General features: G+C 47.0%; 1 protein-coding gene across 2 annotated transcripts in view; it reads left to right on the forward strand.

Moving 5' to 3' along the window:
• Positions 1-16,234, forward strand: part of AMOTL1 (angiomotin like 1) — a 79,691-nt gene that overhangs the window by 43,448 nt on the left and 20,009 nt on the right. For both annotated transcript variants that reach the window (XM_048294578.1, XM_048294579.1), the window contains 3 exons: positions 2,134-2,410; positions 6,434-6,578; positions 7,643-7,732. In XM_048294578.1, coding sequence (XP_048150535.1) covers positions 2,134-2,410; positions 6,434-6,578; positions 7,643-7,732 — 512 coding nt within the window. The remainder of the gene's footprint in view (positions 1-2,133; positions 2,411-6,433; positions 6,579-7,642; positions 7,733-16,234) is intronic.

A 16,234-nucleotide genomic window follows, 5' to 3' on the forward strand; every position in this document is an offset into this window, starting at 1 on the left:
GGCCAGGTTGTGGACAGTGTTCATCTAGTGGAAAGTGTTCAAACCTGTGGCAGGGTGGCTGGACTAGATGGTTTTTGAAGATCACTTCCAACCCAAGCCATTCTGTGATTCTGTGAATTCCTATGTGTTTTGTTGTGAAGTGTCATACAGCACCTCCATGACTTCTTGTCTTTTGGAAAGTTTTATCCTCTTTTAGCTGACATTTAGCACCTTAGTTATTAGCCTGCACCTCTGCCAGAGAACTAACATGCCTGGGACTGAGAGCAAACCCTTCTGGCCCTGGGAGCTGCCCAGGGGGAATGACCCCTCTCCTGTGCTCCTGAGCTGCCTCCATGGATGTTTAATTTACATTACATCTCTAAGGAGAGACACAGCCTTAGAGCATGTCTATGCTAGACAGGTAAAAGCCATCTCAAGACCAGACTGAGCTCAGCGCAGCTTTCCTCAGTGCTGGCTGCATGAAGCTCTGCTGGGATCTTCTTCCCAGAGGCACTGCTCTGTACTTCTGGCCAGGTTAGCAATGTGCTTGTGTTTGGTGTTTCCTCCATTTCAGTACCTTTCTGTGCCAGAGTGGATGCACTGGGCAAAGCTGGGACGGGAGTGTGGGACTGTGTGTTTGCTGTGTCTGGGGGCCTGCAGAGCCCTATTTGCTTTCACTCTAGTTTGAACAGAAGATTAAGGCTGAACTGCTGGCTTGCTTTGCTGTCGTGTGGCTTGGCGGAGACAAGTTTGTTAGAGCAGTGCTGTTCATTTTCTAGGGCAGGATTTTAAAGTTGCCTTGACTTTTGAGCTTTGTTCTGCAGCAGTTGAAAGAAGTGGTGGGTTATTGTCAGTAGAATTAGGCCAATACTCAGGGCTTTTGAAAACCCTGTTTTGAGAAGCTGTGTAGGTGCTGAAGACAACAATAACCACAATTACTGTGCCTTTATATAGCACAAAATTGTCTGTCTAAGAAATAGCATTCATGGATCTTTGAGGCCCAGTGGATTAAATAGGTCTGTTCATTATGTCTTGTGCCTTGTGTAGGGTATAGAAATAAAGGTAATGATATCAACAGCAAACCTAATAGCTTGTGGTTAAGTTAAAATACAAATTCCAGAAGGTGCTTGATTGCAGACTTCAGGTGGAGTCCGGCAGCCAGCTTATTTTCCAGCCAAACTGGGCCCTGACACTGTGGTACCACATGGTCTGGGTTGAGTCTCTTAAACAAGATCAGTGTAGAAATTCCAGAGCTTTGGCATCAGGGCTGAGGCGTGGCTCAGCCTGTGCACAGTGAGATTTTGCATGGGGCTGCTTCCCCTGGCTGAGGCTTCAAGGCTGCCTGTGCAGTGGACGGAGGGATGGAGATGGGTCGAGCGAGGGACTCTGATCCCACCTGGCTGCCAGCTGCAGGGTTACCCTCACTGCTGAGGCATCCTCCTGGATTATCTTCCAGCCATTGCAAATTATGATTCAGGTGTATTAAAGAACTGCCTGCTGACAGCAAGTCTAGCTCATGAGCTCACTTCTTATTCTTCCCTGATATGAGTCTGGTGGGTGATGGATGCCCTTAATCGGGGAGTGACACAATGAGGTCTCCCACTGGAAGATGGCTTTCATGGCTCACCGTGATTGAACAGGGCTGTGCCTCCAGCAGTTCCGCAGCAGCCCTTCCCTCTTCCACTTGCTAAAGCCACTCAGGGATGCTGCTTTGCTCACATCACTTCCTCTCGCCTCCCAGCTCGGCTGATCCGCTGGTCTTGCTCTGGGCAGGGAGCGGTGTTTGAAGGGTGAGTAATGCATCCCTTGTGTTTTCTTCAAGCCTGCCAGCTTATGCTTCTCAGTTGTGGCGTTTGTGGGAAGGGGAGGCAGGGAGAGGCTGGCTGCTGCTGAAGTATTAGCTGCACACCTAGACAAAAATGCTGGTTTTGAGTCAGTGCTTCCTTTATCCGTTCATGCCAGATGTGTACGTCACTGTCAAGGGCAGGCAAGGAGACAATTTACCCAGTCTCTGCTGTGATTGTTGGTATTTAAGAGTCGTGACTGTCCAGTTATAGCACTATTAATAAACCATGCAGTCATTAGGTGAAAGCTCCCGTGAGCATTTCAAGGGTGTGTGGCTCTAACACTTCCCCCATGTGTGCTTTCCCACAGCCGACAATGCCAGCCGCCCTTCGCGCCGCCGCCAGCCCAGCAGCACAGCCCCATGTCCTCGCAGGCCACCGCTGGCCCTCTGCTCCCAGGCTCCTTGCCCCCGCTGCCGGCCCCTGTGGCTGCCCAGACCCCAACGCTGCCAGGCCAGCAGCTGACGCCCGACGCCTTTGCCATCGTGGAGAGGGCGCAGCAGATGGTAGAGATGCTCTCCGAGGAGAACCATGTGCTGCGGCAGGAGCTGGAGGGCTACTATGAGAAGGCAGACAAGCTGCAGAAGGTAGGTGTAGAGTCTGGGATGGGTCCTGGCCAGGGTAACCATCTTGGTGCTTTGTGCCTTTGGGCAGCTGTCTTCATAGCTGTGTCAGTGTGTGCAATGGGGATGCACCAGTAGCCATCTCTAACCAATGCCTCTCCATGGTGGTCTTGCAGAAGGGTAATCCTGTGCCTTGTGGGCTCCTGCAAAACAGGGCAGCCCATCAGATATGTCTCAACTGGATATTTTCCCCTTCCGCCCTTCCATGTTGGCCTCACTGGAGCTTTCCCTGGAAGTGTCCCATGGGCAGTATGTTCCTGGTGCAGCTGGATCCTGCAGCATGTGCACAGGGGTTAGAGATGCAGGTGAAAACCATATGAAGAGCACATCCACATCTGTCCCAAGCACATCTTGTCCACCACAATAAGCTCGTGTGGTGCTCCACACTCTTTGGAAGTGTAACAGCCACCAGTGGGGTTGTCCATTGTTTGGAAATGGATTAACTGGGTTGTCTTAGAGGCTTTCAGTGACAGCTCTTTGAGTTTCTAAGAACTGATGTTAGACATCCATTTGAACATGTTGGTTCTAAAAGCACTGCCCCCTTATCTGAAAGAACTATTTGGTAAAGATTTTGCTCAAAACCCATTTTTATAAGAGATCCTGCATCCTCTTTTTTGTAAGCATGCAAGTTTTTTCAGTGGAGAAGGGTGATGTCTTGCACACTGCCTGGGGTGAGAAGATGAAGGGTCATATCAAATGAAGTAGAAATTGCTTAAAACTGAGGCTCACTGAAGGCAAAGCAGAGATGCTCCCCAGATCTGCTGGCTTTGGGTCCCAAGGGCTCGGATCAAATAACTGATTTAGGACCCTGCACTACTGTTTCATTGATGTCTCCCCACCACTTATACACAAATGAGCTTAGACTGCAGGTCTTTTCTTTCTGAATTTAGGAGTCTATATAGGAGTTCATTTTTTTTCTGTGCTGTGCAGGTCAGGGTGTTCTTGGAGACACCCTCACATGAGAAGAAGCAGATCTGAAAGACCACGTCCCAGCCTCAGCTTTGGGAAAAATTTGTGACAATCTGTTCAAACAGATGAGAAAAAAGACCAGGTGTTTTGTAGCTGCTGTCTTTTCTGCCTCCTTCTCTGCAACAAGATGAGTTGACTTTATTCACACCATTTCCTAAACTTAGTTAAAAAATCTTCGCAGCAACATCAACTATTCCTGAAGAAGTCTGCAAAAACTTTAACGTTAACTTCCCTGTGGCCTTTGTGGGCAAAAAGAAATATTCCAGCTATTAATTTTACAAAAGCTTCATTGTTCAGTAAAAGGTATTTAAGTGTAATGCCCTATAAATATTCCAGTTTTCTTTCACTGTTGGAAATGGCTCTCTCTTTATCTTGGATGCCCTGCAAGTCGATTGCATCAGACACCAACAGAAAGGTATTCAAGCATGGGCTGAAGTCTCACTTCAGTCAATAAAGTGTGGACTTGAGTCCCATTGACTTTGGGGGAATGTAAGCAGAGTATTACAGTGAAACACATACTCAAGTGCATTCTTTCTTCAGGAAACCAAATTTCTAACACATGGGATCCCTCCCACGCTGCTTTTGCTGTGTTTGAACACAAGGTCAGGGCAGGTCTTCCTCTGTTCCCACAGTTTCAGCTGAACATCACCGCTGAAAATGTGATTCAGTTAAATTACGTACTTTAGATGTGAAAACTCTTCCCTCTTGTTTCAAGTGGAAAGGTTAGGAAGGAGTACTTCTTGTTTGGGGGTAACAATTTTATTCTAGGTAGCACCACCTTCCCATCACTTTTATTCATTACAGAATAGGAGAAGAAGTTAGAGAAAATCAGCCTGACTAGCAGGACTCTCTGGGCATTTGTTCAAAGAGATCACAGCTCTGAAGGTTGTCTTATTCTCAGTTGTGTGTGAACAGACTTTTCTGTAGAGAGGTATAAGGTAGTGATGAATCCCTGTGCTCTTTGATGAGTTGCCTTGTTTTCTTACCTAAAAAGAGTTGGAAGAGGAATTGTGTGCATTTAATTTTGAGCTTTTTGCATGATTTTCCCTTTTCTGTGTGGCGTTACCTTGCTGAAGTTTAATTGCCAGGCTGGGCTGGCTCTTCCCCATGCCACATGTGTGGGTTGTTGGAGTGGGTTGGCTCCAGGAGCTACCAGGCAGAGAAAAGGCTGAATTGGTTTTTTGTCCTCCATGGAAGAAGGAGAAGGAAATCCCAGAGCTGTTGAGAAACGCCAACACAATTTGTGGCTGTTCTTCTGCTCTCCTTTAATTTTGTTCAGTGCTGATGGAGCACTTGCTACAGGAAGTTTTTGCCTCCAGGGCTGCAGTCTGTGTGGTGATGTGATTTGGGAAATACCAGCATACAGAGGGCCAGGCAGAGCCCTTGTGGTAACCAGCAGCATTGGGCCAGGCTGTGGAAACCCACTTCTGTGCTGGCAAATCTGCTTTGCTGTGGTAGGAGCTCTCTGGAGAAGGCATTTTCTCCTGCAGATACTGGCTTACCAGCTCCCTGAACAATTCAGAGTGAACCAAATTAAAGCATCTTGCTAAGGGCATTGTTCAAATGCCTCTAAAGCACTCACAGGCTTGGGGCATCAACCACCTCTCTAGGAAACCTGTTTCAGGGTTTGACCACCCACTCAGTAAAGAAACGCTTTGTCATGTCTAGTCTGAGCTTCCCCATTTGTTTCAGCTTTTGTGTTTGTGAACAAGCTGGAAGCAGAAATTGGGGAAGGTAATCAGGTTTCCCCATCATGGCTCTGCCAGGCTTTCCTTGGTGCATGGTTTGGAGGTGCTGCCTGCCCATGGGCTGTATCTTGACAGAGTGGCTCCAGCATCATGGGAAGTGCAAGTCCAGGCTGCAGCCTGGCTGCAGGTTCCTACACAGACAGTGGGGTGACAGCTCCAGCGTCCCTGGAGCTTTCATTCTGCAAGTGCTGCAGCTGGAAGATCACACCTGAAGCTTACTGAGAGGGACCTAACTCTACAGCAAGTGGAGGTGAGTTCGCACCCTGGCTTTAAAAATCATGAATCTGTCCCACCCATGACTCAAGAGGCCAAAAAAGTGCTAGGTAAAGGTATGTGGGAGGCTATATATATATGTCTTTTGGTTTTCCAGCTTGTGCGCATTATCAAGCCTTTCTCCACACACAAGGGCCAGGCATGCAGGAACAGATTCCCATGTCAGTGCTGATCATCTCTGCAGCAATGATTTTACTTAACATGACATTTTCTGATTAAAAGAGTTGGATTGGATTGAGCAAAACCCTACCCAGGACTATTCTTGTGTCAGTCTTTTGGGCTCAGGTCTTAAGATGCAGGTTCACCACTAAGGGATTCCTCTGCATACCCTGCCTGCAATTTGTCAGATTTCAAGGAGATGAAGTTAAGAAGACCGAAAACCCAAAACAATTGATTCTGTCTGTTGTGGAGAGTTTTTCTTGTATAAAGCAGTCTTCAGTCAAGGATGGAAAGGAGTGGATCACAGTAGTTTAAAAGCAACATGAGGCCAGAGCTGAGCCTAAAATATTTCTGGTGGTATTCAGAGCTCAGAGATAAGTTTTGGATCAAGGACTTGTTGAATAATAAATGTTGCCTCCTACACCCTTTCTAGGAGAGAATACAGCCCACACAAGTACACCATTTCCTGTTTTTTCTCCTCTTGGATGGCATTAAAGCAGTCACCATGGTCATAGACCAAAGGCGACCAAGCAGTTCCATCAAGTCTAGCCCACCACAAGCTTTGTGGGAGCTGCCAGTGGGGTGTCATGGGGCGTTGTAACATGGTAAGCTGCCCCACAGGGTGTTTACAGGTGTTCCCACTGCAGGAGCCACCAACATTGCTGGGGCTTCATGCCATCCTCTGCCAGGGAGATTGGTCATTGCAGAATTGGTCGCTGGCATGACACTGGACATGAGCATTGCCGTGACCCCTTGTGTCTTATTGGAATGTGCTGGGCAAACACTGGGATGGGACACATTCCTGCAGGGCTTTAACAAGAGCTTTCTCTCCTTTCAGTTTGAAATAGAGATTCAGAGGATTTCAGAAGCTTACGAAGGTTTGGTCAAGACCACCACTAAGAGGGAGTCTCTGGACAAAGCGATGAGAAACAAACTCGAAGGAGAAATCAGGAGGCTTCATGACTTCAACAGGGATCTCCGTGGTACGTTACAGTCGCTTGTGGTTTTTTTCCCCTCTGGTTGACATGGTGTTTCACTTACAAGCTCCAGAGCAGCAGGCTTTAGAGGAGTGGCTTCACACAATATTGAGATACATGTTCATGAGAAGTAAGACCCTGGTCATTGGCATAAGACAAAACTGCTGTCACCCCCCTGGTGGCAAAAAAAACCTTCTGGCAAAGTGTAAGAATCAGCTCCAGATGGTGCCTTTGTGTTCAGCACTTGAAAATATGGATATGACAGCAAGGCCACCAGTCACAGTGTCCTGTCCATTCGTAATGAGCTGAAGGGCAAATTGTAATGTAGAACAATGCTGTGTTACCCATAAATCTCCAAGGTCAGTGGCGTCACATATCAGTAGCAAGTATCAAAGGGTATCTCTTTTTTAAAACACTTAAAATTGAGGGTGTATCCTTTTAAGAAAGGAAATGGAGGATATGTTGGGTCACTATTGCCCATCCGGGTTCCTGATGGGGGGTACTTTGGTACTCGCTGCTCATGCAGTGAGGTGCCTTCTGACTTATGTGTTTTGCAGGGGTGCAAGGTGGGTCACATGGTCTTTTTGAAGCGGGGGAGTTTCTGAAAACAGGACCTTCCCAGGGAAAGCTGTCCTTGGCTGCAGAAAATGCCTTCTTTCCCAGGACATCCCCAAGGAGTGGTGTCACTGGGCTGGGGGCTGCCTTTGCCCAGGACGTCTTGCTGCACCAGGGGCAGCTCTTCACTGCAGGAAAGCAGCCATCCCCTCGCAAAGCTGGGTAATTCAGATTACAGATGCCTTGTGCATTTTGAATAGTGTGAGAGATGACTGCCTGGGCATGTCAGCTGTGAATGGCAGAGGCTTTCCCCCCAGTTTCTGTGAATCTGAATAACACAGCTTCATGGAAGAGGTCAAAGGCCTCATCTTTTATGTATGTGTCAGCCTCCATTTTAATGTCCTCCTTCAGAGAGTCTATTTATACTGCTCTGCTGGCATGCATCTTATTTTCTTGGTTGGCCTACAATTTTATATACATATATTTATACTTGAAGTATTTCCTGTTTTTTGCAGAACGACTGGAGACAGCCAATAGGCAGCTGGCCAGCAGAGACTTCGATGGGCACGAGGATAAGGCAACAGAGGGCCTTTATGCCACTCAGAGTGAGTACTGTGCTTATCTGTTTGGAAGATGCAGATAGAGAGATATATATATGCATACATACATGCACACATATCTACATGGTGGAGTGGAAGTGAATACTTTGCTCTTAACTGTTATCATGCTTGTAGCTTGGTTTTACTCAGCTAATTCATCACATACTCTTGTTTAAGCTGCAGACTGGATTGTTTAGGGTTTTTTCTCTCTGAGCACCAGAACCAAGCAGTGGGAGTTAATGGTAACACAACTTAGCTTATTTTTGATAAATATTTATCTGAGATTGTGAAGTGTTGCTTGCAGAGATAATCTCTAGGGATGAATGCTTTTTAGAGAAGCCAGATTCTTCCCCTGGCTGGGAAAAGCCCAGAGCAAGCTCTGCTGACTAGTTGTCAGTGCCATGGTTTGACTAACTGCAGAAAGAGCAGAACTGGACCACACTTTTTTCAAAGGACAGAAGGGACAAAGATTTTATGACTTCTATTGCTATGAAAGCATCCATTCCCAATACATAGTAGGCTCCCATAATGACTAGCCATAGTGCTGCTGATTTCCTTGCCATGCACTGATGTATGTGTGACCATCTGATGTGAGCATCTGGATGCTGTGTGGCAATGTGTGGCTTCTTTTGTATCCTAAGCATCTTCAGCATGCTTCCAGAAGGGCTTGGCCACCTGGAAGCTGTGCAGTATCTTGTGAACTTAAATCCCATTGACGCTCAGTGCTGTGTACTGAGTGCCTTCTGTTTTATCACACCAAGAACTTCCTTGGAAGATGAGCTGCAACTGCAGTGGAGAATTATCCACCTCCGTTAGCATTGCAGAGTTTGGTACTACTCAACATGCCTTACCACCAGCCCTGTAACGTCCACCAGCTGCTCCAAATGCTGGAGAGCCTTCTCCTGGCTCCCACCAGCAGCGAGGAGCCCAGCAGGGCTGATCATTTGGTACATATGTGCACAAACCAGAAAAGAATCCAGTGATCTTTTCATGACATGTTAGCTTTGCCATATTAGCAAACGGCATAAAGGGGTGTAGATACTGCTGTGAATCCAGCAGGATGATTTGTTAAGGAAATAGCATTGCTGTATAAATCTTGTCATCTTTGGGAAGAGTTCAAATGGGATAAGCTGCTCAGTGGAAACTGGAGACTGGGATCTGCTCTCTTCATATAGAGACAGCCTGGCAGTGTTCCTGTATGCTATTAGCTACAAGGAGGAGTTAAATCCCCAGGATGGAATCAATTTGAGTTATTTTCCAGTTCATGGAAAATAAACATGCTCTGTGCTTCTACTGATAAATATCTAGCAGTGAAACTTTGCACTGTGCACTCAGCGTACTGCTGCAATCAATTCACAGCTTACAAACAAATATAGCTTTTTGGATCCTGTCACGTAAGAAGGTCTGGATGCTTGGAGTGTCTCCTGGCTAGGCCAGAGAGCTAAATGTTCCTAATGCAATGCAGAGTGCTTCCAAGAATAGAAAAATGGGCACATGTAAAGCAGGTCCTCTTCAGTCGTGTTCTTTGGGCTGCTGGGACATGCACAGTACTGACCTCAGTATCAGGGTGTCTGCCTAAAACACCCCTCTCAGAGTCCATAAAAGGTTCTGCTTGGAAATCCTCTGTTGCTGACTGCATTTATACACTGATGTTTGTGTGTTTGGGAGTCTTCCACAGGGGCAGACTGTGACTGGGGTTCGGTTGCACCTCACTGCTGACTTGGGGGTTTTTGCAAGCACAGTTTGTATCTTCCTCGTGCCTTTTAATGGGATGCACAGGCAGAAAACTGAGAAGAAGGAAACTGAGTTTTAGCTGCCTTATATACACTGAGATTGAAATAGTCATTTTTAGAAGAAGAGAAAAAAGTTTTTTGTGAGACTGATGTTTTGGTTTTTTCCTAAGAGTAGCAGGTTATTAAGTAAGTGCAGATTAGTAAATGCAAATCTTAATTTTCATTAGGAAAGCAAAAGCAAATTTCTAGTCCCTATGTTTGTGGAAGACAGCCTGGAAACATTATAAACAAGTTATATAAGAAGACTCCAACATCAGCAGTTTCCTAAAAGTTGTCATTTTTAAGCCACTCTGGTGATGAGCTGAAGAAAGAAAGATAAGATTCTTGAAGTTGGTAATACTGCACACCAATTTTTCTATGGTAAAACTCCAGTAATAGGAAAAATTCCCTGAAAAAGAAAAATGGCAAGGCAGGATGTTCAAGGATCATTTCTCAGTTCCTCATAGAGGTCTCCATTAGCAGTGCAACAGTGCAGAGCAATCATATGCTCTGAGATGGAGACCAGAGGTGACAAAAAAATCTTATTCTTTGCAGTAATAATAGACAAAGCCAGGCCACATGCCTCAAAGTATTGAGTGTTAGGCATTTGTGCCTAAGGGAAACGTTACTGTTCTATCAGGGGCTGGAAATTACTCACACCAGATTAGTTTCAAGATAATTATGTGATGTTTTGTCAGGGAAAAGGGTTATTTTAAGGAAAGCCATGAAGTAGCAACTGATGAAGGCATATGGACCCATACAGGCAAGAGAAGAGATACTTAGGAGGAGGCTAAGAGATGCTGTGGAAAGGGAGAGGCAGGAACATTGAGGATGGTTTCAAGGGCATCAGTGTCATATCTTGGGAAAAATATGTTTTGGTGGAGTGTGAGAATTTTGTGTATTTTTTGGGGGGGATTTCTGAACTGTGGGAGCACCATTTTTTCAGGTGTCTGAGACAGATTGAGGTCTGTGCCCATCCATATGGCTCTGCATCTGTTAGTGGGGATGCATGGACAGTTCTAGCAGTGTGTTGATAGAGCCTTATGAGAGGACACTTTGTGGAAGTGTTCAGTTCATGTGCCACGAACTTGTGCATATATCTCTGTCCCAAATATCCCAGGCAAATAAATATTCCCATTTCCAGACAGGAAATAATCAGGAAATAATCAGGAAATAATCTGCATTGCTGCTCCAGGCCTCCCTTGGCCCAGCTTTGCCAGCATCAAACCACAGCTGTAGGGGACTGACTGAGGCTTGGGCAGATGGACAGTATCTCTGCTGCTCTTCTGGGGGGAAACACCTCAATGTCTGGGCCTGGCAACCTGGCCCTATTTAATGTGCAGAGAATTTAGTAAAGCTGTGTAAAACCTTCTCTTGTTTGGCTGCTTGGAGTAAATACTGATTCATTTATTTTGCATATTATTATGGAGTGGATACCAGCAGGCAACTCATTTCAGATTCCTTCTGACAGTCAGTCTGGGGAGACTGTCAGAGCATGAGGGCCCATCCTGCTCTTGATCCCCTGCCTCACAGCCATGGTACTTAGCTGTTCAGGAAGGTTGGGCCACTGGAGTTGGCTGGGACACAACTTGATCTAGGTGAGCACAAGAGGTGACTCTTGTGCCCCATCCTGGTACATCAGCTGGTCCAAGATGACTGGCAGCGGCTGCCATGATGTACACCTGTGACCAGGGACGGCAGATGGCAGAGCTCCTCCACACACTTGCCATGTCACGAGCTGCAAGACTGACGAGAGACTAAAGTCCTTCAGTTTTCACTGAGGAAAGGCATGGTCACTGGAAAGCATCTGTGGAATTAACAGCTGTGAGTGAAGTGCCATTGGGAAATGAAAACCTGCTAAGAGAAATTGTTGGAAGTACCTCAAGGGATGTGGTATGGGAGCCACTCTTGTTTGCAGCAAATCTCCTGCAGCCAAATAAGTCTCCAGCTGCTGTAATTTGATATATTTTCTTCCGCCAGCAGTGGTCATTTTGTAGTAGCAAGGACTGTCTTTTAAATATGTCTATGTTGCCACTCTGCAACATCAGAACAAGGCAAAAATCAGCTTGGGATGTATTGAGATGGTCATTAAATTGGTCACATAAGTTGATACTTGGATGTAATGTGCGCTAAAGTGGGAGTCACATCTGAGTTACAGGCATGAGATGACATAGATGTATCTTTTTGTCTCAAGTTTCCATTTCAAAGCAGATTCAAGACTTGGTTACTTTTGGTGTACTTGCCCATCCTGACAACTCAGAAAGCCGGTTTGAAAGCCACTAAATTTGTGCCGGTTTGGCCAACTTTAGAAATATATCCTCTGAGAGAAGGCAGGTTACAAACCACTCCTCCCCCATCAGGTTTGGGAAAAAAATGTTTTCCTCGAAGGAAAGTGAAAGAGATAAAAACTATTTATTTAACAAATACACAGGGGAAAAAAAAGATACTAATGCCAAATAATGAAACCTCTCGTTGTAGAGAGAAAACCTGAGAAAATTTCAGAGTCCTTCTGTAGTCTGTCTCTCTCTCTCTCTCTCCCCCTCCTTGGAGCTGGGACGGGGTGGTGGGCCCACCTCCAGGGCCAAGGCCTTGGTGGAAAGTCCTCCCAATGTGTTCTGATGTTAAAACAGTCCAGCAGAGAAAAAGGAAAAAAAATGAAGTCCCAGGAAAGCAAAAGTTCAAGTCTCCGTCTCTCTCCAGAAAAAAAGAAAACCGAAAACTGGCTGAACAAGCAAGCAGGGTGCTTCTCTGCTCCTCTCCCACAGCCCCTTTGCTTTATCCCCTTTTTTCTACCCAGCCAGAGTACAGGTGTCGCATCCACAGTGTGTGGAGGTACAACAGTCAGAGGCAGTGTGTAGAAAGCTGTGAGATGACAACTGTGAGCTGCAATAGTGAAGCCTTTTGGGAACTGTTCTGTAATGGGGTGTGACAGTTACCCACCAGAACATAGAAATAGTTATTAATTGGAGTCCTTTAGTTAAAAAGGTGTATGCAAGGGTAGTGTAGTAAAACAGTATTTCTAGACTTTAAGGATACCTTGCTTGCACTTGAAGAGAATTTAAGGTATGTTCGATTAAGTCCTTCTTCAATAAAAATTAATGCAAGTAAAGTACTTATAAAATATACCTCCAGGATTTTACAGGATGAAGCTGATGTGGAGAAGTGTTGAGAACTGTTCAGGAAATTTTTCTTGCCAGCTTTCTAGTGGTGATTATTTTGTGTATTTGTTGTAATTTGTCCTCTTTTGGTGGGATAGAAAGCCCAATGCAACAGTGTAAGGTGAGGGCTTCAAGTTTCCAATGTAGAAGCTGAAAATGAAGATCCCAAGTCCTGTTTTACTATGTGTTATCCCCATGTGTAATGCGAAACATGGGTTTCAAATCCAGAGCAGAGCACATGTGGTCCCAGCATGAGGTGGTAGAGTGCAGGGCTGAAATAGCATTCATCTTCCAGCTTCCTCACCCTCTAATGACTGGAGCTCCCTGATAATTTGCTCAGATTTACAGTTCTCTACAATAGATATTAATGTTCCTTCTGGCTAATCTGATTGAAGTAAATATTTTTGCATTGAAGGAAGAGGTCTGCATGTCTAATATAAAATCCCTTGCCAACAAGGGAAGAAGGCCACCATCACACTAAAATGGCTCATGGTGGCTGTGGTGTGGTGTCCGCAGCACTCACTGGGCTTTGCTTGTGCGCTTTGCAGTGACGACAATTATGGTGTTGCTGCTAGGATTTTTGTTATGAGGTGATGAGTTCCTCCTTTTAGGATAAGTGGGAAGACAGCTGAGTGGGCTTGGGCTCATCTCATCCACTTTTGCCTTGTTCCATATGACTCAGCTTGTGTACATCTCACCTGGCCGCTGGCACCTGCTGATGGTGTGTGAATTAAACCTGTTCTCATCCCACCTGACATTAAGGAAGAATGTGGCCCTGCTGGGGGTAGTTCAGGTCTGAAATGGCATGGCTTTGGCCGTAAGTTTTCTGACCCTGCTTGGAGGAAGGCAGATGGTTGGGCTTCCAACTTGAGTGGTCACATTTGGGTGGCATGGGCTATATGTTTGGGGCAGTGTTGCATTCCACTGTGGGGAACTGTGAGGAATTCTTTTAAAAATGGATGGTCAGGAATGAAATTACGCCAAACGAGGCAAATGTTGTATGTGAGAACTGTTTATTGGTAACGAAAAACAAAATAAAAAGGAGTTACATTATGAAAGAGGGCTAGAAAAGACAAAGCAAGACTAAGGAAAATAGGAACGGAATGGGGACAGAGAGAAAAAGGGGGCATTACCACCAGTGACTCAGGGAAGTACAGTCAGCGTCCAGGTGACAGGGGCGTGCACACTGCCTGCCTGTGGATGGACTGCGTCTGACCGAGCCTGCGCGGCTCCCAGAAAGGTGCGGCTCCACAGCTGCGGCTCCTGTGGCGACGGCCCTGGACACGCGGTGAGTGGGCGGTCGGACGGGAGGACCAGGACCCTGGGCAGGGTCACGGCGACCGGCTGGATCGGGGTGGCAAGGTTGGAAGCAGGCAGCCCAGGCAGGGACGCAGGGCGAAGTGTCAAGGCGGCAGTCAGGTGTCAGGTCCCTCCCCCTGCCACGTGGTCCAGGGAGAGGGGCCCTGAGGGCACAGACACGGGGTTTCCCTGCCCCTGCTCAGCCTCGTTCCCATGGGTTGGTTTGTGTTCCCTGCGCGGGCAGAAGGACCCTTGGTCCCGTGACTGGAACAGTTCCTCGGCAGAGCCCCGGCCATGCGGCTGGAGAATTAAACATCTCTGAAACAGCTAGCAAGAATCCGTCCATATGTATTTCTTTCCCACGGGCCTCCTTGTTTGATACATCGTGTTACAGAATCCCCACTGTAACGAATGGTGGAGAATTGCAAGCAGAATGATTCCCGATCCCTAAGGACAGAAAATTCGTGAGTAAGAACCACTCTAGATCTCTCTCTTCTCACCTTGGTTTGGATATTCTCTCTGGACTATGGAAGAATCGTGGGAAATGAGGCTCTCTGAACCACAGAAAGAAATGTATCTAGAAGTTAAAGGAATCCTTGAACAACAAAACAAGAAAGTATTTGTTCCAGGAGATCTAGAACATTTTTTTAACTGGCTTTTCAAAAATTTCTTCTATATTTCTCAAGACTTACTTTTTGATATTGATCCTCCTGGAACTAGTCATGGGTGTTTTTGGTACGAGATCTGGGATAAGATAAGGGATCAGACAAAACATGGACTAGTGACAGAACCTCTCCGTGGATCCATTGTAATCAGTGAAGCTCTTGAGGAGCATTTGTATGGCCCCATTACCCCTAAAGCAGAGGATGGCCATAATCCCATGGCCGAGACCACACGGCGGCCATTCCAGGAGCGCGTGACTGCAGCTGTGCCAGCGGAGGTGCCTGTGCTGGATGCGCCCGGCCCCCTCAGGAGCGCGCGCCTTATTGCGGACCCCATCCCTGTCTCGGGGTCCCCGGCCGCTCGACCGCGAGTGAGGGAGTGATGCCGCAGGCACCACAGGTGCCATGGGCCATGAGCAGCCGCATGGCAGCCCGCTCTGAGCACACGGCTCGGAGAGCCCTGCGGAGGGAGAAGCGGCGGTTTCCACAGCGACACGAGAAGCCGCGCAGCGCCAAGCCGAAACGGGGCCGCACTCAAAGCAGCGTGGAGTTGGCGGAGTGGAACCGCTCACAGGGCACGGAGCCAGCGGCGATGGCAACGCGGGGCCGCGCAGAGCCCAGACACGCGCAGGAGCAGCACCACTTGGAGAGCACGGAGCAGCCGCAACGCGGGGGCCCGGCCGAGACATTGGAGTCGGTGAGGCAGCGGCCACGCGGGATCGGCACCCATGACGAACACGCAAGCACGTGATAGGAGCAGTTGTAGCCACGAAAGTCACAGGAACTGTGAAATGGTACAATGTAAAAAACAACTATGGATTTATAACACGAGATGATACAGGGGAAGATTTATTCATCCATAGAACTGCCATTAAAAGGAATAACCCTAAAAATTACCTGCAAAGTGTAGGAGATGGGGAAGTTGTACAATTTGATATAGTGCAAGGAAAGAAGGGCTTACAAGCAGCCAATGTTACTGGGCCTGGAGGTATTCCTGTCAAAGGCAGCCATTATGCACAAAATTATAAACAATATCCATCCCAGCAATTTCCCTACCCACAGCCTACTTCCCCCTTTTACCCTATACCCAATATGAACCCTTTCCTAAGTTTACCCTATCCCCAGTTTATTCCTAATCCATTTTTCACCCCATGGCTTCCCTATACAATTCCCTTTCCCTACAACTCCTCTCCGATGCCAAGGGGGGGATGAAAAGGGGGAGGGAAGAAATTAAACCCTCTCCTGCCTCAGTTTCCCCACAAAGCATGCCCAGAGAGTCCTGTCTCCCTTCTGTCAGCCTTAAGATGTTCCGGAGAATCTGTTTGGACATTTAAAGGCTCAGGAAGGTGGCTTGTTTTGTTTTGAAACTGTTCTTGTTAAGTTTATCCAGTTGTTTTCAATGTTAAGTTTTAAATCTCTTTTTGTTAAAAATAAATGGGTGAAATGTCAGGGTCCCTCCCCCTGCCATGTAGCCCTGGGAGAGGGGCCCTGGGGGGGACACACGGGGTTTCCCTGCCCCTGGTCAGCCTCCTTCCCCATTGGTTGTTTTGTGTTTCCCTGCCCGGCAAGGACCCTCGGGTCCCGTGATTGAGCAGTTCCTCGGCAGAGCCCCAGCCA

Source organism: Corvus hawaiiensis, chromosome 2 (assembly GCF_020740725.1).
Source record: "Corvus hawaiiensis isolate bCorHaw1 chromosome 2, bCorHaw1.pri.cur, whole genome shotgun sequence".
Lineage (NCBI taxonomy): Eukaryota > Metazoa > Chordata > Aves > Passeriformes > Corvidae > Corvus > Corvus hawaiiensis.